The sequence below is a fragment of the Pseudophryne corroboree genome, chromosome 4, assembly GCF_028390025.1.
Source record: "Pseudophryne corroboree isolate aPseCor3 chromosome 4, aPseCor3.hap2, whole genome shotgun sequence".
Classification (NCBI taxonomy): Eukaryota; Metazoa; Chordata; class Amphibia; order Anura; family Myobatrachidae; genus Pseudophryne; species Pseudophryne corroboree.
This window is the reverse complement of record NC_086447.1, coordinates 321,488,597-321,511,052: the sequence shown is the minus strand read 5'-3', so window position 1 is coordinate 321,511,052 and position 22,456 is coordinate 321,488,597. Positions and strand designations below refer to the sequence as shown.

The window sequence follows — 22,456 nt, the reverse complement described above, 5'->3', positions numbered from 1 at the left end:
CAGTATAGTAACATAGTATCTGAGGTTGAAAAAAAGACAATTGTCCATCGAGTTCAACCTATTTGTGGTCTCCTATGCATGATGATTTGACTAAAATTTCTGACTGATGCTGCTGTCAGCCGTTACATTTTATCCCTATTTATTGTAACTATAATGCATGACTATGCACCATACCCCTGGATATCCTTATCCATTAGGAATTTATTTAACCCATTCTTAAAGGTGTTGTCAGATTCCGCCATTACAACTCCCTCAGGCAGGGCATTCCAAACACGTATTGTCCTTACCGTGAAAAAGCCTTTACGCCGTATTGCGCGGAATCTCCTCTCCTCTAACCTGAGCGAGTGTCCACGAGTTCTCTGTGTTGATCTAACCAAAAACAGGTCCCGCGCAAGCTCTGTGTATTGTCCCCTTATATATTTGTAGATGTTGATCATATCCCCTCTTAGTCTCCACTTTTCCAATGTAAACATGCCTAGTCTTTCAAGCCTTTCCTTGTATTCCATCGTCTCCATGCCCTTAATTAGTTTGGTCGCCCTCCTCTGAACCTTTTCTAGCTCCAGGATATCCTTTTGTAGTACAGTGTTATTTCTTTGGTACAAATGGACCTTTCTAAGCACTTAAGGAGTTTATTAATTTAACAGTACAGGTTGAGTATTTCATATCCAAAATGCTTGGGACCAGAAGCAGAAGTATTTTGGATATCGGATGTTTCTTTATTTTGGAATAATCGCATACCATAATGAGATATCATGGTGATAGGACCCAGGTCTAAGCACAGAATGTACTTATGTTTCATATACACCTTATACACACAGCCTGAAGGTCATTTAATACAATATTTTTAATAACATTGTGTATTAAACAAACTTTGTGTACACGCAGTCATCAGAAAACAAAGGTTTCACTATCTCAGTCGCACTCAAAAAAATAAAAATAAAACTGTATTTCGGAATATCCCGTATTTCTGAATATTTGGATATGGAATACTCAAGCTGCATTATAGAGTTAGATTATAAATTGTTTATTTAAGTGCTAACCCCCTCCCCCCAAATAATAAAGGGCGGTACCATTCCCCTGTGACATCACCACCTCCTCCATAACATTCCGCAGAGTGCAGCAGTGCATGGATCAGGGTATACTGATAATCAGTCCCTCCTTCTGCAGCAGATCTGTTGAGAGCAGCAGCCACTGGGGAAGCCAGCGTTGCTGCCACTGTAAATACCTGGCAACCACCAGGGAAGTTAGCGCTGCCTGCCTGAGTCATCAGTTTCCCCTGATATATACTCTGCTGTGCTCTGCATATGGGCACAGAGGAGTAATGTCTACGGGGGGAGGGGGAAAATAAAGCAATATGATGCTGGGGAGGGGTAAAATAATACTACAATTACACTGGCCATAGGTGCGGGGGGATGGCAAGTGATTTTATAGTGGGAGTCAATGGATACGGGCTGGTGCGTGACACTCCCCAAGGCATATTTTTTTTCAATAACATATAGCTATTACATTCTTTTTTTAAAACTCAACATTTTTTGATCGGTTTTAATGGCAGAAGAATCATCAGTTAGCTGGTTAAATACACTCTGTAGTGGTTTTAAAAAGTGTCAGCCAAATCACCAAGTAGGTGTTAGGGTGACACTTTTTAAAACCACTACTCTTTCTGTTAAGGATTCTCTACTTGCCATCATTTCAGGGAATATAGAGTATACTATAGTAATTTGCTGTAGTGTAGTTAACGTTTTGTCTAGTATTAACCATGGCTCTCTGACAAATGATAAGTCAGAGTGCCCCTCTGTAAGCTCTAGAATTTGAGGAACTACTGCTATCAGGCTGCTAAAAGTTGGCCACTAGCTGATTCTTCTGTATAAGAAAGTGTCTTCCAGGTCAAAATCCCCTTGAATCTTGCACTCCACATGAAAGGATACATCTTAATCATAAAAACTGGACATACCTGTTCCCTGTGATGCTGTTACCAGTCTTAGGGCTCTCAGACCCAGAGTCCATGAAAACAGTCTAAAGATGAAGTAGTAAGTTGCAACCAAAAGGCTGTACATTCCATAACTGTGACCCAAGATGGAACTTCAGACAATACTGAAGTATATGTAATTCTGACATCTACTAGTTTATTAATTCCAATCTGGGATGACTAAACTTCTGGTGGAGACTAGGGCTGGGTGACCAAAATTGTATTTATTTCCTCCCACATTGCTAAAGCAATGAGATGAGCCAAAACTTTAGCCCCAGCTGGTTCCTCAACCACCTAAGTTGAGCATGATTCATGAGTCCACAAGCATAGCACGGAAATGAGGATCACATGGTCATATAAGTCATTTTTACTGGCACCTACAACAGGTAAATAGAGGACTACCCTCCGCCAGTTTTAGCCCTCAAAATGTAATTGTCCAACATAAGAAAATACAGAAAAAAAAAATAAGATTTTACTCACCGGTAAATCTATTTCTCGTAGTCCGTAGTGGATGCTGGGGACTCCGTAAGGACCATGAGGAATAGACGGGCTCCGCAGGAGACTGGGCACTCTAAGAAAGATTTAGTACTACTGGTGTGCACTGGCTCCTCCCTCTATGCCCCTCCTCCAGACCTCAGTTAAGGAAACTGTGCCCGGAAGAGCTGACATTACAAGGAAAGGATTTTGGAATCCAGGGTAAGACTCATACCAGCCACACCAATCACACCGTATAACTTGTGATAAACTTACCCAGTCAACAGTATGAACAACAACAGAGCATCAAACAATGGATGCCCACATAACATAACCCTTTATTAAGCAATAACTATATACACGTATTGCAGAAAGTCCGCACTTGGGGCGGGCGCCCAGCATCCACTACGGACTACGAGAAATAGATTTACCGGTGAGTAAAATCTTATTTTCTCTAACGTCCTAGTGGATGCTGGGGACTCCGTAAGGACCATGGGGATTATACCAAAGCTCCCAAACGGGCGGGAGAGTGCGGATGACTCTGCAGCACCGAATGGGCAAACACAAGGTCCTCCTCAGCCAGGGTATCAAACTTGTAGAACTTAGCAAATGTGTTTGTACCCGACCAAGTAGCTGCTCGGCAAAGCTGTAATGCCGAGACCCCTCGGGCAGCCGCCCAAGAAGAGCCCACTTTCCTTGTGGAATGGGCTTTCACTGATTTTGGATGCGGCAAACCAGCCGCAGAATGAGCCTGCTGAATAGTGCTACAGATCCAGCGAGCAATGGTTTGCTTTGAAGCAGGAGCACCCAGCTTGTTGGATGCATACAGGATAAACAGCGAGTCAGTCTTCCCGACTCCAGCCGTCCTGGCTACATAGATCTTCAAAGCCCTGACTACATCAAGCAATCCTCCAAGTCACGAGTAGCCGCAGGCACCACAATAGGTTGGTTCAAATGAAAAGATGACACCACCTTCGGCAGAAATTGCGGATGAGTCCGTAATTCTGCCCTGTCCATATGGAAAACCAGATAGGGGCTTTTACATGACAAAGCCGCCAAATCTGACACACGCCTAGCCGAAGCTAAGGCCAATAGCATGACCATCTTCCACGTGAGATACTTTAGCTCCACGGTCTTAAGTGGCTCAAACCAGTGGGATTTCAGGAAACCCAACACCACGTTGAGATCCCAAGGTGTCACTGGTGGCACAAAAGGGGGCTGAATATGCAGCACTCCCTTAACAAACGTCTGAACTTCAGGAAGAGAAGCCAGTTCTTTTTGAAAGAAAATGGATAGGGCCGAAATCTGGACCTTTATGGACCCCAACTTCAGGCCCATAGTCACTCCAGACTGTAGGAAGTGCAGGAACCGGCCCAGCTGGAATTCCTCTGTAGCGGCCTTCCTGGCCTCACACCAGGCAACATATTTTCGCCATATACGGTGATAGTGTCTTGCCGTCACGTCCTTCCTAGCCTTTATCAGCGTAGGAATAACTTCCTCCGGAATGCCTTTTTCCGCTAGGATCCTGCGTTCAACCGCCATGCCGTCAAACGCAGCCGCGGTTAAGTCTTGGAACAGACAGGGCCCCTGTTGCAACAGGTCCTGTCTGAGAGGCAGAGGCCATGGGTCCTCTGTGAGCATTTCTTGCAGTTCCGGGTACCAAGTCCTTCTTGGCCAATCCGGAACAATGAGTATTGTTCTCACTCCTCTTTTTTTTACGATTCTCAGCACCTTGGGTATGAGAGGAAGAGGAGGAAACACATAGACCGACTGGAACACCCACGGTGTTACCAGTGCGTCCACTGCTATCGCCTGAGGGTCTCTTAACCTGCCGCAATACCTTTGTAGCTTTTTGTTGAGACGGGACGCCATCATGTCTACCTGTGGCAGTTCCCAACGAATTGTAATCTGAGTGAAGACTTCGTGATGAAGTCCCCACTCTCCCGGGTTGAGGTCGTGCCTGCTGAGGAAGTCTGCTTCCCAGTTGTCCACTCCCGGAATGAACACTGCTGACAGTGCTTGCACGTGATTCTCCGCCCAACGAAGAATCCTGGTGGCTTCCGCCATCGCCACTCTGCTTCTTGTGCCGCCCTGGCGGTTTACATGAGCCACTGCGGTGATGTTGTCTGACTGAATCAGCACCGGTTGGTTGCAAAGCAGAGGCTCAGCTTGACTCAGGGCGTTGTATATGGCCCTTAGTTCCAGGATATTTAAGTGCAGACAAGCCTCCTGACTTGACCGCAACCCTTGGAAGTTTCTTCCCTGAGTGACTGCCCCCCACCCTCGGAGGCTCGCATCCGTGGTCACCAGGACCCAGTCCTGTATGCCGAACCTGCGGCCCTCGAGAAGGTGAGCACTCTGTAGCCACCACAGAAGAGACACCCTGGCCCTCGGGGACAGGGTGATCAGCCGATGCATCTGAAGATGCGATCCGGACCACTTGTCCAACAGATCCCACTGAAAGATCCTCGCATGGAACCTGCCGAAGGGAATGGCTTCGTATGATGCCACCATCTTTCCCAGGACTCGCGTGCAGCGATGCACCGACACCTGTTTCGGTTTTAAGATGTCTCTGACTAGAGTCATGAGCTCTTGAGCCTTCTCCGCCGGGAGAAACACCTTCTTCTGGTCCGTGTCCAGAATCATGCCCAGAAAAGGCAGACGCGTTGTAGGAATCAGCTGCGACTTTGGGATATTCAGAATCCAGCCGTGCTGTTGCAACACTTCCTGAGAGTGTGCTACGCTGATCAGCAACTGCTCTCTGGACCTCGCCTTTATGAGGAGATCGTCCAAGTATGGGATAATTGTGACTCCTTGCTTTCGAAGGAGCACCATCATTTCTGCCATTACCTTGGTAAATATTCTCGGTGCCGTGGAGAGCCCAAACGGCAACGTCTGGAATTGGTAATGACAGTCCTGTACCACAAATCTGAGGTACTCCTGATGAGGTGGATAAATGAGGACATGCAAGTAAGCATCCTTGATGTCCAGAGACACCATAAAATCCCCCTCTTCCAGGCTTGCAATGACAGCTCTGAGCGATTCCATTTTGAACTTGAATCTTTTCAGATAAATGTTCAGGGACTTTAAATTCAATATGGGTCTGACCGAACCGTCCGGTTTCGGTACCACAAACATTGTGGAATAGTATCCTCTTCCTTGTTGAGGGAGGGGAACCTGTACCACCACCTGCTGGAGATATAATTTGTGAATTGCCGCTAACACTACTTCCCTTTCTATGGGGGAAGCTAGCAGGGCATCACTTCGAATTCCAGCTTGTATCCCTGAGACACAATCTGTATAGCCCAGGGATCTACCTGTGAGCGAACCCACTGGTGGCTGAAATTTCGGAGACGCGCCCCCACCGCTCCTGGCTCCTGTGGAGCCCCAGCGTCATGCGGTGGATTTAGTGGAAGCCGGGGAGGACTTCTGTTCCTGGGAACTAGCTGTATGGTGCAGCTTCTTTCCTCTACCCCTGCCTCTGGCAAGAAAGGACGCACCTCTGACCTTCTTTGTGATCGAAAGGACTGCATTTGGTAATACGGTGCTTTCTTAGGCTGTGAGGGAATATATGGCAAAAATTTTTACTTCCCAGCCGTAGCTGTGGAAACTAGGTCCGAGAGGCCGTCCCCAAACAATTCCTCACCCTTGTAAGGTAAAACCTCCATGTGCTTTTTGGAGTCGGCATCACCTGTCCATTGCCGAGTCCACAGGACCCTTCTGGCAGAAATTGACATGAATTTATTCTAGAGCCCAGTAGGCAAATGTCCCTCTGGGCATCCCTCATATATAGGACAGCGTCTTTTATATGCCCCAGGGTCAGTAAAATGGTATCCTTGTCTAAGGTATCCATTTCCTCAGACAGATTATCTGTCCATGCTGCTACAGCACTACACATCCAGGCCGACGCAATTGCCGGCCTCAGTAGAGTACCTGAATGTGTATAAACAGACTTCAGGATACTTTCCTGCTTCCTATCTGCAGGATCCTTTAGGGCGGCCGTATCCTGTGACGGCAGGGCCACCTTCTTAGATAAGCGTGTCAGAGCTTTATCTACCCTAGGGGAGGATTCCCAGCGCACCCTGTCCGTTGGCGGGAAAGGGTACGCCATAAGTAACCTTTTGGAAATCAGCACTTTCCTATCGGGGGAATCCCACGCTTTTTCACATAATTCATTTAACTCATGTGAAGGGGGAGAAGTCACCTCTTGCTTTTTCTCCCCATACATATAAACCCTCTTGTCAGGGACAGGGTTTACCTCTGATATGTGCAATACATCCTTCATTGCTATAATCATGTAGCGGATGGCTTTAGCCATTTTAGGCTGCAATTTTGCATCATCCTCATCGACACTGGAGTCAGAATCCGTGTCGATATCTGTGTCAACAATTTTGGATAGTGGGCGCTTCTGAGACCCTGACGGCCTATGCGCTGTAGGATCAGGCATGGGCTGAGACCCCGACTGTACCAAGGCATCAGCTTTATCCAACCTTTTATGTAAGGAGTTTACATTATCATTTAACACCTTCCACATATCCATCTAATCAGGTGTCGGCGCCGTCGGCGGAGACACGTCATTCATCTGCACTTGCTCTGCCTTCACATAGCCCTCTTCGTCAAACATGTCGACACACGCGTACCGACACACCACACACACAGGGGATGCTCTATATGAGGACAGGACCCCCACAAGGCCTTTTGGAGAGACAGAGATAGAGTATGCCAGCATACACCCCAGCGCTATATGACCCAGGAATCACACAGTAACTTAGTGTTTACCCAGTAGCTGCTGTATATATGATTAATGCGCTAAATTTATGTGCCCCCCCTCTCTTTTTACCCTTTCTACCGTGAGTCTGCAGGGGAGAGCCTGGGGAGCTTCCTCTCAGCGGAGCTGTGGAGAGAAAATGGCGCTGGCGAGTGCTGAGGAAGAATGCCCCGCCCCCTCAGCGGCAGGCTTCTGTCCCGCGATTGTGTGAAATTAATGGCGGGGGCTCATGCATATAACAGTGTCCAACTGTATATATGCTGCTTTTGCCAGGAGGTACTTAATTGCTGCCCAGGGCACCCCCCCCTGCGCCCTGCACCCTACAGTGACCGGAGTGTGTGGGTTAGTGCGGGCGCAATGGCGCACAGCTGCAGTGCTGTGCGCTACCTCATATGAAGACAGGAGTCTTCTGCCGCAGATTTTGACGTCTTCTTGCTTCAACCCGCCGGCTTCTGGCTCTGCGAGGGGGACGGCGGCGCGGCTCCGGGAACGGACGACCAAGGTTAGGTTCCTGTGTTCGATCCCTCTGGAGCTAATGGTGTCCAGTAGCCTAAGAAGCGCAACCTAGCCGCAGTTAGTAGGTTTGCTTCTCTCCCCTCAGTCCCACGTAGCAGAGAGTCTGTTGCCAGCAGAAGCTCTCTGAAAATAAAAAAACCTAACTAAAATACTTTCTTATTAGCACGATCAGGAGAGCTCACTAAAATGCACCCAGCTCTGTCCGGGCACAGATTCTAACTGAGGTCTGGAGGAGGGGCATAGAGGGAGGAGCCAGTGCACACCAGTAGTACTAAATCTTTCTTAGAGTGCCCAGTCTCCTGCGGAGCCCGTCTATTACCCATAGTCCTTACGGAGTCCCCAGCATCCACTAGGACGTTAGAGAAATACTGATATAAAGAAAAAAACAGCTGAACCCTAGACAGTTATTACTATGATTTGCTGTATTTTCACAACAAATTGAAATTATAGAATGAACTTACGGAAAGGAACAGCAGTCCTCAGTAGTAATGGCAGCTTTTCAATACTTACAACAATGACTTCTGGACAGAACCACTAATCCTGGATCCAGCACTTTGTTTATTCAACAAAAAACACAAATGGCTTCAATAGCTGAATGGATGACCCTTTGGGACATGTGTGCTATGCGACAGCCGCCATTCTCTCAACAAAGATCGTAAGAAATTTACATCGAGACAGGCCATCTTTCTCATCTGTTGGGAGAAAGATGGTTCTACCTGGGAGAATGTGCATGGTAGGAGCCAGTCTCTATATTCTTTCTGTAATGCACGTTTTAACTGGTGTATAAAGTCCTTGGCCATATTATTTATACATTATACCAGTTTAGTTTTGCTGTTAATAATGAACTGCCTAAAAACCCGATAATATTTTGGACACAAATTTACAAAATTTGGCAAAAACAGCAGCGTCTAGGCGACATAAGCAAAATGTGTGTAATCAGTTTAATGGGACTACAGATTATTAAAGTAATAAGGCATGCCCAGAATTACAACTTGAGACTGTAAAACTATTTTGGTGATAGTGTGGGTTAATCTTGCAAAATGAGCTTATGAAAAAGTAATTTGTTTCTTATGCTTAAATGCAAAATACTTTGATGCAAACAATGACCTATGGAGCGCTAATCATATATGGCCTCTGTCTAATACCACCTGTAGAACAGGTGTTATCACTAGACTCCCCTGAAGAGCAAAGGTTTCAATGGCACATAGAAGGATGAATGAGTGAGTGAAAATGTTAGGAGGTACATTCAGTTACAATTTGCTTTGCTCTACAAAGCAACATTATGAGGTTGATTCAATTAGTGGAACTGACGGGGAGGGAGTAAGATGGTGGACTAGAAGGTCAACATTTTTTCTGTGACAATTATGAGAAATACATGGATTAGCCATGCCCCTTCTGGTGTTCACCGTGTACTAAAGTTTGTTTAGGGTGTAGCACCGACCGATCACTTAATATCAATTAAATTTCACTATACCTTTTGTTTTTTAACAAACTGCTTCATAGCCTGTGTATAAAGCTGGAATGATTGTTAGAACTCTAATAAATAATGTAGAAATTAAAAGAAAAATTTAAACTGCATGTGCACCAATGGGTTATTGTCTTGCCAGTCTCTTGCAGCTCAGAATCTTACTATTAAGAGACTGCAAAATTTTTTTTGTATATTAGATGCAAACAAAGTCTTAGTAAATGGTAGACAGCATATATTTAATTAGCCTGTAAACATTTTAATAAAATAAAATAATATGCAGTACAGTGGTAAATTTACTGGATAAAACAATATTACCCAACTTGTGTTAAAGAATACAACTGGAACAGCAAAACATTATTTAGAATACTCTGTCCTGAGCTATAGAAAGGTTGCTGTCTACTAAAACACGCTGGGCAACATTCATGGTCTCCTATACCACTGGAAGAATCTCCTCCTTTGGTCTGTAAAATAGGGACTTCCGAAAAACAATAAAAAAATCCAATGAAAAATCTATCCATCACCTTTACTATCTTGTCATTTAAAATTAAGTTTGTTCAATACATTATACATTTCCTCTGAGACAACTGTTGTACATGTTCTAATGCTCTTTCAGGCAGTAGTGTTTTGGTATTTGGCCAGTGCCATTGGTACAATATATTATTAAAAGAATAAAAATATATTTTAAAGGGAAGAACTGCCAGGCTATATCAAAGAAATCTTCATGTTAGGAAAATATGAATAGAACAAGTTTGGGACACATTGTATCAATCCCACTTCATGAACATACTACTTCAATGTTGTGACTGACATGGATACTGCTTTTAAAACAATTCTGCAAAAATTACATTACAAAAATACTTTTTCAAATTGCCAAGTCATCAACAGAATCTTCATTGCTATTGTACCAATAACTAAAATTAGGTCCAAATTATTTAAATAAATAGCAGTACCATCAATTAAACAGTAAAAAAATAAAATCTGTACATTGTCCTGCATACAGCACAAACGATGACTGCTCCTTAGCCGAGGCAAAATGTAAATATACAAAGTAAATTCTGATCAATGAAGGCTTTGAATGTCATTGCTGAATAAATGACAAAAACGAAATACCACCAGGATCTCTTCTCATCATAATGTGCAACACCTATTCAAGTTTGAGATGGGCAGATTAATTGCCCTGTCTTAGCCTATTTTTGAAAGTCAACATCATTTGAGGCTTTTTGATGTACATTCAAGTGCAATAAATATTTAGAATAAGGCAATTTACTGGCGAATTAGCAGGACATTTATACCAATAAGGCCTGCCCTTAGCAAGTAGATGAATCCATGGCCGAAAGGGTCAAGATGCTTCTGTCATTTGAATAGTAGGGATCCATTTCACTCCAAGATCTAGAGCAACAAAAAGAAAAAAATGGGCAAACGAGAAACCTCTCACTTACATCAATAGAAATATGATGTGTGTCCTAGTCTTCTTCGCAGGTTAAGGGACTCATGGATACTGCAGTAATGCGCATAACATTTGTTTTATATGAATTGAGCCATAAGTAACATTTTAAAATAAAACAGATACAAATTTCCATACAGTAATAAATGTGTGTGTGTATATATATATATATTATATATAATATATATATATATATATATATATATATATATATATATATATATATATATATATATTAATATACATACATACATACATACATATACATACATACATATACATACATACACAATAAAAAACATCCGGCACTCTGATTAAATTAAAAAATGCCAGGGTGCCCTCCTACTAATCATGTAGTAGAAGTATCCTTCCCCACCTGTGGCTCAGGTGTTTAGCAGCGAAGGGAGAGAGGCGGCACTTCATGGACTTGTGAAAAACCTTTTAGTGTTTAAAACATGATGGCAACATGATGTTGCCATCATGTTTTAAACACTAAAAGGTTTTTCACAAGTCCATGGAGTGCCGCCTCTCTCCCTTCACTGCTTAACACCTGAGCCACAGGTGGGGAAGGATACTTCTACTATATATATACATATATATATATATATATATATATATACATATACATACATACATACATACACACACACACTACTGCAAAATGGGGGCTACATGCTGTGCTTTTCAGTACTCATGTAGAATATTTCTAAGAAAGTTTTGGAGAAGCATCATCTTGCACTGTCAAGGGAGGGGCTCTAGACTGCACACCCTAGCAGCTTGTGATGAAAGGTGCTACCTTGCAGAAATTTGTAGTTCTACAAATAGAAAAAAAAAAAAAAAGATGCAGGTGCACTATGCAAACATTATTAGTTAAAATTTAAATATAACAATAAAATATCATATAACAGGTTGTTAGCATAAATTCAGCCAAAGATATGCCTGCTCCCCAATGTCAAGGTCACCCTCTTTGTCGAGCAAGTACCCAACATTCTAGGGGTTCACATCTGGGAAGCAGTGCAACCCCCAAACCAGCCCAGCCCCAAAAAAAAGAAAAAGCCAGGGCATCGCACAAGTGAAAGATAGCAGTGAAGTGTTACAAAGTATCAGGTACGTGAAAGCAGCAGTAATATATATTTCAGTTTTTAGTAGGAATGTTTCAGCCTTCACCCCACCTATAAATGTTTTTAAGCAGAAAATATTAGACTGCAAATTGAATTAGGCATAATCAAAAGTAAGTCCTATATACATATATAGTGCCAGTATTGGGGTGAGCATTGGGGTGTGTGGCCCCCTGAACTATTCTGGCTAGGCCACTTCAGGGCATCATCACTTAACACTTACATTCACATTTTGATTTTTATCCATGTATTTTTTTTCACTCCTAACACTAAGAAGCTGTTGTCAGACACCTGATTACTCTGTAATACTTCACTGCTATCTTTCACTTGTATGATGCCCTGGTTTTTTTAATTGTTGCTGGGCTGGTTTGGGGGTGGCCTGCACCCCAGACATGTACCCCAGAATGTTAGGGACTTGCCCAACAAAGAGGTTACCTTGACGGAAGTGGGCTGTCCATATCTTTGGCAAAATGTATGCAATTATTTCATCTGAAGCAGACGTGTATTATGAAAATCAATGCATTTGGGATTAATAATTTGTAAAGAACAATCTTGTTTTGGTCATGTGATAACCAAAACATAGTTTTAGTGATATATGGATTATTTAATACGAGCAAACTAATATTTAAAAATTTGGCAGCTCTAGGACTAAGCAGGTATTCCCTCCAGTACCACAGGATGGTGTCAGAGGGATGCGGTCAATTTATCTACAAATCAAAATCTCGACGGTCAAAATCCCGACAACCATTGACCGACGGTCCAAATCACAACAAGGTCAAAATCCCGACATGGTTAAAATCCTGGCATTTAAAATACCGACAAGGTCAAAATACCAACATTTAAAATGCAGACAGATCAAAAAGTTGACATGAGTTTTTCAGGATTAAGGGATACTCTACCATCCCAGTTTATCTGGAGGGGGAATATAATACCGTGCCCAAAACATGCAAGGGGACGCGGTACATTTATACGGTGTCCATGTCAACCTATATCGACATACAAACCAAAAACTAGTGAAAACCTTGTGTCGACTTTTTGACCTTGTCGGTATTTTAAATGTCTGTATTTTGACCTTGTCAGTATTTTGACCTTCTCTGGATTTTGACCATCGGTCAATTGTTGTTGGGATTTTGATTGTGGGTATCTCATACTGATCCCGTGTCAGAGGCTAACAGAGTTGCTTTAATGCAGACAAACTGGAGTGAAAGAAACACACTTCTCTGTGTCACAATAGTACTTCAGCTTGGTGAAAGGGGAAAGCTTCCTCTTCACTTCCATGTATCAAAACTGAGGCGATACCACCATTACTGAGTAACAATACTGCTCTAGCAACATATAACAAGGGAAACTGCGTGAATGGTGTCATAACTTCATATACAGAATCAGCAGAAATCTAGATCTTTAAAGATAATTTAGCAATAACTTATGATATTAGTTGGGACTTAACATTTATCGCAGTAGTTTAATCATCCTGTGGCTAGCTTATCACAAGAGAACTTTAATGGATTTGTAAGTCTGCTTATTATTAGTGATGCATAGCTCCTTTTTTACAGTACACCATTCAATTAAGTTTAATGCGGAAATTCAATTAGTTGTGGAGTTATGTCACATGGGGAGTGCTCTCAGGAAAAGTGCCTGGAGCTATTCCTTTATAGACCTGTGATATAAAATGCTTGCACCCTCCAGACAGAGCAGAAATGAGCATTAACTGCAGCCTCGGGGAGATCACGGATCTTTAATTGACTAGCTCCAGAACAGACTGCACGCGACACAGTTGGCAGCTAACTGAATCCGCTACTAACACACTAAGTTCCTTTTTTTTCCCCACTGTGTGGACTGCAAGAGTTTTTGCACTATGTAACCTGCTAGTAGTAAGTATCACGAACATATCATGCAACTGGTAGTCTATATGAATGTTGGTAGAAGAACAAAATTGCCCATAGAGGCAGTACACTTATTCTAAGCTTTAATCAAGGAAGTCGCTATTAAGAAAGAATAGGCATGTGCATATGTACAAGCAGTACCCTAAAAGAAAATGCTGTTGGGAGCTGGATATAGAAAAATAACTTCCCTTTATTCCGAATGAATCTGGAAACATGGGCACTTAACTACTAACTTAGGAACTGATCAGGGTTTGAAAATGCACTCTTAACCAAATGGAAATATTATAGGACCATTCCAATATACAGTCAGTTTAAAAATGAAATTACCAATCCACTGTATCTGACCAGTCGGGATGCATTCCCCTTTTTGTCACTGGGGAAAGCCATGATGAAATCAGCCCTGTTGGGCCATCTGCCAGTGTAACAGTAGTTAAATGTGCCAATGCCAACTGTTTATGCTCTAGGACTTTTGTTACATCAGCATAACTTAGTGATGACATGAGCATTAGGATGTGCGTCTGACATTACCATCTGCTGCAGCCTACTCTGCAACTTGGGTCCTTTTCGGACAGTAATTTTATTGTGGGATCACTTGGCAGAGATACAGGAGTCCCTGTGTAGGGACCATACTAGTCGGGTACAGTCAGTAGGTAATTCAACTTTAAAGGGATTTTGAACATATTAGAATTTTCCTTTAAACACAAGTCGGCACCTGTGCACCCTATCACCAAAAATATAGATCATACATGACAAAATTATACAGCTGTAAAATGTACACAGAACTGCATAACTTAATTAAAAATAAACATCTTAATTTAGTACTGCAAAAAAAATAAAAAAATCCAACTGTTGTTCTGGGTGGAATTAGATTTATCACACCAATTTCTTGTCTGATTTCAGATTATGCAGAGCACACACACAGATAAATTGTCTCGTATGATATAGTTAATTATAGCAACCATTTATTTTTATAGGACAGAGACTCCCAACACCAGCTGTCAATAGCAATCAGTTCAAACACTAAAAGACATTGATTGACTTAATTGTGGCTAACCAGAGAAAGCCTTTTTACCTGCAAGAAATGAATGGAGCCACCACATTATTGATTTGCTTACAGCACCGTGCTAAGAAGCAGAAAGTAAAATAAAAAACCCTCCGGCATTTTACGGACCAGTAGGTTACAGAGGGAAAAGCAGAATGGACTGATGTCTAAGCCATGCACTTAATCACAATGTTACTATGATCTTTCCAACCAAAAGGATGGTAGAAAAATTATACTAACAGAAATTCAAAGTGGTCAGTTTTGGCGCACTGCATGGAGATAAAACAGAAGCAACCCACTGAGTTGTCATTCTACAACAGTCTAAGTTTCCATTTATGCGGCTAGGGCCACACATAGTGGCCAAGCGGGTCCCGTTCAGCAGAACCCGCTTGGCTGCAAGGAGACAGCACAAGGGCACCTATGCAGGCACTCACATGTGTGGCAGTCCCGCCGCCGCATCCAAATGCAGCATGCTGCGGTTGGGCCGCATGACAGGACGGAGGGATTTCAATGTTAACACATTCAATGTATGTGTTCACAGAGTGCGGCTGTGTGTCACTGGCCGGATCCTGTTCTGCGTCATCCCGCAGAACAGGATCCATGTGCACACAAAATCCCCCTCTATGTGTGGCCCTAGCCTTAACCTACAAAACACCAAATTTCAAAAGGATATTTTTATTGCTCTACTGGTCAAATAAAGAGCACTGAGAGGCAGTTGGCTAATGCGGCTTGCCACTATGAATGGTCATTTAACCCATCACCGGGAATACTTGAATCTTTTGTTTTTTAGCTCATCTGTTTCTGCACTCTTTTGCTTCCTATGTAATAGCATGTAAATGAGCGGAAAGACACAGCATACATTATAGTAGATCATAGAAAGCCACTGCAGTGGTAATCCTGGGAATTACAATTACTTGAAAAGCTTTACTCTTTAAAACACAATTAACAGTGAATTATTTGGTGTTTTGAAGTGGGTACACTGGGTTTTGGTTTGTATGACACGTGAACCGTACAGCATACATTCACTATTTGTTCCTTTAAAGTGTACCCATCACTTACAAACAATGGAGGCAGCTGTTTTGAGGCCAAGACCACTATTCATGACACTACAGTTGATCACTTCACACCGGGCGAGATTTACTAAGTGGCGGCTTTTGGAAGCAGCAGGTTTCCCCTGCAGTTTTGACCCCAAAATTTAAAACGGCAATAATAATATTACATGCAAAACGAAGCAGGTTTTGCATTTAATTTTATTGCCAATTTAAATGTTGGCATCAATAAACTACAGAAAACCTAGCCTGTAGTACCATAGTTAAGGCACACTTTAAAGTAACTAGCAGCATATAAGCATAAAAGTTACATTTATATGCAATGTCACTTCCTAATTAAGGATTTTCCTCCACTGGGTGTAAGTGATGTTTAATAAAATCTACATTTATGGAAACTGGTAACACAAGCCAAACACAAGGCACCATCACTGGAGAATGTGCAGGGGTGAAAATAACAACTCTGTAGGTTCAATACTTCAAGCTACATAGGTCATAGAAAAGGCAAGATTTAGATTTTATTGAGAAACCCCGATTAAAGTACAGAGGAGATTAACATGCACATAGGCGAAAGATTGAAAAAACAACCCAAACATTGTCAGAAGCAGCTTTTCCATTTGGCTAAACAAAACAGCATTTGTGATTTTGTAAAGATGAGTTTATTTATGAAAATGGGGATCATCGGGAAAGAATGCTAAAAAAAATACAATTTGTTTATAACTGTTATAAATATTTACTCTTGTTGAAGCTCTGAGTTACACACACAGTCATTTAAAATAAAAAAAAAGCATTTTATACCTTACCATTTATGCTCTAAATATAAAAACTGTTTGCATATTGTCCATTGGAAACATACATTAACATAAAATAAATGGAGCCTGGGATAAAAGCCTCTTACACACAATGGCGGTATTGTGGGTTGAACCAAACACCACCCCCTAGTGGATTACCTGCATTCTCATGAACACTGGTTCAGCAGAAAAATGGTTTAATCTGCAGCGTATAGGGCTACACTTTATAACAACACTTGCTGAGAAATATTCAATGCGAATTAGAGCAGCAATACTGTGCAATGTGCATTATATGCCTTCAATATTGAACAGAAGAAGCATGACATAACCCAACTGACTTTTACAATCTGGGTTTCTTTTTTTTTTCTTATGTGAATATCACATTTACAGAAAAAAAAAAGAAACAAATGATTAATCACAATCATCAGTATTATTTGCAAGTTTGAGCAATGCATGGGATATTGACTGTACGAAGAAGGCTGATACACAAAAGGTTCTTCAGATAAAGTCAGCTGCTCTTGAGATTTCAATTAACAGATCTACTTTATTTTATATACTACTGATTAGTGTCCTTTTACTGTACAAACAGATTTTATTTTGGGACACTTTCCATACTGAACCCGCAACTCTCTCCCCTCTCAAGAAAAACCTTGTGTGTATCCACGTAAGAACCAAAACCCCAAATGTCAAATTAAAATCCCAGGAAACAAAATGACCATACAGGGAAATGCCACCAGATATTGAAATATGCAGCCAAGATCCAAGCTCCCCTCCCCAAAAAAAGCCAGACAATTCAAAGACACATATAACATAGAAGCATTATATAAAAATGTACAGACAACATTGGAAATTAAGCTTAAGAAAAGTTCATGAACACATTGCTCCTTGCTCTGAATACCTAAGAGCAATATGTGTATTACAGAGAGAAAGAGATAGATTGCCCCTATTCATTTAAAGCTGCAGGTTCATCATTTTCCAGTTTATAGGAGACCCGTTGGCAGCAAAGGCTATTTAGAGAGGTTTCACACCTGGTGACCCGTGGCGCAGTGCATCGCCCCATCACTCGTTCCAACAGTCTTCTAGCAGACACGCATGCTGTCTCCCCGCCTGTGTAGCAGCACATTGAGTCCAAGCAGCTGATACCTGATCCTGTCTCAGTAAGCTGAGGAGACAGAAATATAACAGCAGTGAGTTGTTACAAGTGTATTTAAACCTTTATCAATTAGAGAAACATTTGTGGCATTATGTTTCAGGGAAAAAAGATCAAGAGAGGTTAGGGGGGAAAAAAACTATAGCTGGCAAGTAACAACAAGTTAGCATCACTTATAAAAAATACATCATGTTATTTTCTTCATTCATACTACACAGGACAGCCAACAGAAAAGACAGAGAACTTTTGTGCATTGATAGTGCAGTAGCAAACATGCTGTCAGGCAAGTGCTTTCATTCACTATTCAGCTTTAGAAGGAATGTGGGCTGGACTTTATTATCATCATCATCATCATATAGTCAGATTTCTGTCATTAATACTTTCTATTCTATCTCCTCACAATAAGAGAAGCAGATGTAAGTAACGGCACAGCGAGTAATGCTTAAATGGAAAACAAGATAAATAGAAAAAAAATAGATCTAATACAAACTTTTTTCCTGTTTAAAACGCAGTCCATTAATGTCTCAGGCGCAAACCATGGTTGCTCTCTGCACTAACAATTGGACAATTGTGTTATTAAAAAAAAATAAAAAATGAAAACTGCATTTATGTACAATGTACTCTTAGGGGTCGATTCAATTAGGTGTGAGCTGGGTCCTACAAGCTGGTCTCGCGGTAAACTCTCACCACAAAGTGATTTTCCATCCAATTCCAAACTTGCATTGCTTTTTCTGAGAACATTCACATTTATTGCGTACAACCCCTTGAGCAGGTGAAAAAGCAGGGAAAATCTTTATCTTAAGGTACAAATGTCAGGACACCGTGCAGAACCTCTGGTGCACCCCTCCCAATGAATAATCCTGTACTTTGAAGAGTTTATATAGCATAATTTGGCCACAAAGACGTCTGTTTTCAAGTGAATTTCTCAAAAAAGCTCAATAATGGAATAAATTATGAGGGACAGGTATAAGGAGGTGTTGTATTGATGGGAGAGAGGTTTTAACACTTCCAGATGGGAGTTCCAATTTTTTTTTCTCACAAACTTAACTTTACTCCCTATACAGACATTTTTTTTTTACCCCAAAATGTTTGAAATACTTTAATTGATGAAAAACGCTTGCTATGATTTCTCCATTACTAAAATGTGCAATAATCAGCCATTTAACATCTTTTAAGAACCTCCAGTACTTTTCCTATGGTCACTAACAGCCTTCTATATAGTCCTATCTCGGGTCCAGAGTGGGATCCCCATTTATCATGCACTTCTTCCAGTTAGCTTTTTATAGAATAATCACACAACCTTGGGGTGAGTCCAGCGAATTTACATTTCTAAATGAATCTCCTATTTTTCGGGTGCGTGTATTCAGGCAATGTAGGAGTGTTTCATCAAACTTGCAAACTCGGTCCTAATTGCATTGACCCCTTACCCTATTACCATACATCTGGAGAAATGGACATAGAGAACCCAATTATTTTAAGCACAACCTTTTCTCAAGCACTATAACTATATGTACATAGGATATTCTGCATTATACTCTAAGTCTTTTTATATTTCTTTCTACAGTATACGTTATTCACATCCCAGAGACTAAAGAATGGAGCCTCCTGGCATACAATGTATACACACCTCTGTGGAAAAACACAGAAAATAATTGGATACTGATCTTTGTTGTAGTGGATCTGATTAAAGTCTTACATTATTAGAAACAGAGAGGACTCCTGATGTTTATTTGTTACCTCTCTGTTACACAGAAGAACTCTCCATAATCTTAGCCTGGGAATCTGGGTATCACTCTGGTAGGAAACTGTACATTGGCAGACAAGTAAATCATTTACCACGTTTCTATTTCTGAAATTAAATCTGCTGCCAAACAGAAAATATCTAGGAATATACCAGTATATCTTTTTTCTTGGTAACATAATAGTCTATTACAAAATTGGATGAAGTCAGATTACTAATCTAAAAAAACACATACATAATATAGTAGTGCTGTGTGTATATACTTGCTTACTGTCCTTCTTGTCCTTTGCTAAGTACAGATTATGTCCTTGTAATCGGAGAAGAGTTTCTTATTAAGGTGTCAATCAGAAGAGCTAGCGCAAAAACCTGCTCTAAGTAAATGCTTTAGTATTATACAAGAACACAGATTTCAGATGGAAAGCTCACTAAAGGGCCCTACACACTGGCAGATAAAATGGACGATATGAACATTCTCGTTCATTAATGAATGAGAACTTGTTCATTTCGTGCAGTGTGTAGGCACCAACGATTAACGATGCGCAGCCCCGCCCTCTTTAAACGTTGGTGCCCCGTCACTTATGCATGCAGGCCAATATGGACGAGATTGTCCATATTAGCATGCAGTGCTATGGAGCCGGGTGACGGGGGGAGTGAAGAAATTTCACTCCCCCCGCCGCCGGGTTGCTCGTCGACCATATCCGCCGTCGGGCAGCTCAGTGGCGGATCGGTAAGTGTGTAGGGCCCATAACACACACACCGCTTTACATAAAACTTTCTTTTTCAAAACAAATCTATGTAATTAATATTAAGGGCCAAGTTCCTAGACACTGAAATGTGTTATAGTTCCATCTGATAAACAAAGAGGAGTAAAACAGATGGGATCAGGCTTATACATATATATATATATACATATATATATATATATATATATATATATATATATATATATTTTAATTACATGTCAAAACTAATTGGATAACTAAGTTTGTGTACAAGTGATTATTAGCTTTATGCAACAAGGATGTGGGTCTTCTTTCTGCACACTAGGTCTGATTTAGATGTGGTCAGAGGTGCAATTGCTGCTGCTTACATGAAAGCAGCAGTGATGCACTAGTATGCTAAGGTCCCTACACACTGGTAGATAACACTGCACAATATGAACGTTCTCATTCATTAATGAACGAGAAGTCGTTCATATCGTGCAGTGTGTAGGCACAAACGATAAACGATGGTGCCCCGTCGTTTATGCATGCAGGCCAATATGGACAATCTCGTCCATATTAGCATGCATTGCTATGGCGACGGGTGACGGGGGGAGCGAAGAAACTTCACTCCCCCCATCACCTCCCCCATGCCGCCGGGTCGCCCGTATTCGGCGTCGGGCAGCTCGGTGGCGGATCGCAGAGTATGTAGGGGGCATTACCGCAGCAGGAGGCGTCTGATATAAGTAGCACTTCCTGCTTGCATTAATGATCCATGTTGTGTCTGAAGGGGTCGTGCAAGCCGGCAGTCGCAGTTTCTAGGAAATCTCGGTCTTCTGATGTACAAGTCTGGCACATGCCCAAAGAACTGAAAGTTGGTACTTTGCACTATGTGCTGCACCTCCAGCCATATTTGAATCGGGCTCACTGTGTAAATTTGTATACAAAATGCTATGATGCAGGGGCCACAGCTTTTTTTAAGCCAAGTTCAGTTGTGCTACATCTGTGACTTTGTGCATATTTAAAACTAAATCCTGTGTGGTTAAAGTCAAAGCCCACTGTCTCTGGTACAGACCGTGTCGTGCGAAGAAGATGCATGTAAATGTTATGCTACAGAGCTTGGCGCAGTTCATTCGCCGCATTGCGTATTGAGGCTAGATGTATGAGGATGCATCGGTATTAGCTGGGAAGCCCTTGCTGCTCTAGAACCCACAACAGAAAAGAATTAAGAATTAAAATGATAATACTATGTTACCAGATAAGTAATATAAGTTGACACGCATACAGTACACACAAATCCTATTTCCCTTGTGCTGTGCATTCACAAAGATGATAAAAGAAGCATGTTGTTTAGAGAACGCACAGCCACAATATTGCTCTATTCACAACAGTGATAGAAGTAATGGATCTAACCGACGGGTTGCTGAAATAAAAATTATGGGTGGTTTAGATTTTAAGACAATAGGAAAATCTTTAAAAAAATAAAGTATTGGAACAATAAAGAATTTTGATATTAATCAATACTTGAAACAGAGGTAGAAGAACTCATAAAAAGAATAAGGTTAGTTAACATGCCATCTCTTGTTATAGATGTAAAAGCACACAATGTGGGTTAAGGCACAGATCCACCAATGAATGAATTCACAACATGTCAGTAATGTTTTCTACAGTGACAAGATGTAGCTGAAACAGAGTGCCACATGCCACCACTTAATCAAGTCCGCTGCACACACAGGTGGCTACACATCACATTGTAGTTGTAGTAGTACTACCTAGTCTGATCAAGTGCTCTGCTGGTTTGATGCGTCAGCTAGCAATTGCCTATTGTCCGACACTCTGTGCTCGCTTTCAGCAAAGTCAAATGCTGAGCTGACTGAACCCTTATCCTCTTCCATCTAGAGGGACAGAAAAGTAACAAATCCAGTAAAATTACAACCATCGGAGCATTATGCTCAGCAAGTTCATACAACATTTAAAAAGAACACCAGCAGCTTTCCTAAGAACAAATACAAATCTATCATTCACCACTGGCAAACTGAAGACCAATGCTGAACTCAAACAGGTTCATTTAAATACATTTGTTTGGTTATGTTTGCATGAATTGCAAATTAACTTCATATTCAATGAACATTAAAATGTACTCCACTTCTAAAAGCCAATACATTGGAAAAAAACAAGCAATTTAACTTTCACTGAGTAAATGTATAAGAATAAAAACGTGATATGAAATACATGGGAGAGATTGCACATCCACTTAGGAATAAAATAGGAGTCTCAATAGGAGTAAAACAATGAATCCACAGCAAGTAGTCCTAAATGTAAGTGATTGCATAGGAAGGAAACAGGTT

General features: G+C 41.4%; 1 protein-coding gene across 6 annotated transcripts in view; it reads right to left on the bottom strand.

Annotated features, from left to right (window-relative positions):
* Positions 1-9,409: 9,409 nt before the first annotated feature.
* The window catches only part of ATP11B (ATPase phospholipid transporting 11B (putative)), a 264,318-nt gene continuing 251,271 nt past the window's right edge, over positions 9,410-22,456 (bottom strand). For 2 of the 6 annotated variants that reach the window (XM_063916336.1, XM_063916337.1), the window contains 2 exons: positions 21,881-22,003; positions 17,591-17,678 (listed from right to left, as the gene is read on the bottom strand). In XM_063916336.1, the coding sequence (XP_063772406.1) occupies positions 21,919-22,003 (85 nt within the window). In that variant the 3' untranslated portion in view covers positions 17,591-17,678; positions 21,881-21,918. Of the gene's footprint in view, positions 10,582-16,067; positions 17,679-21,880; positions 22,004-22,456 lie in introns of those variants that run through there. The other 4 variants (XM_063916332.1, XM_063916334.1, XM_063916331.1 and 1 more) reach the window with 4 other exon arrangements.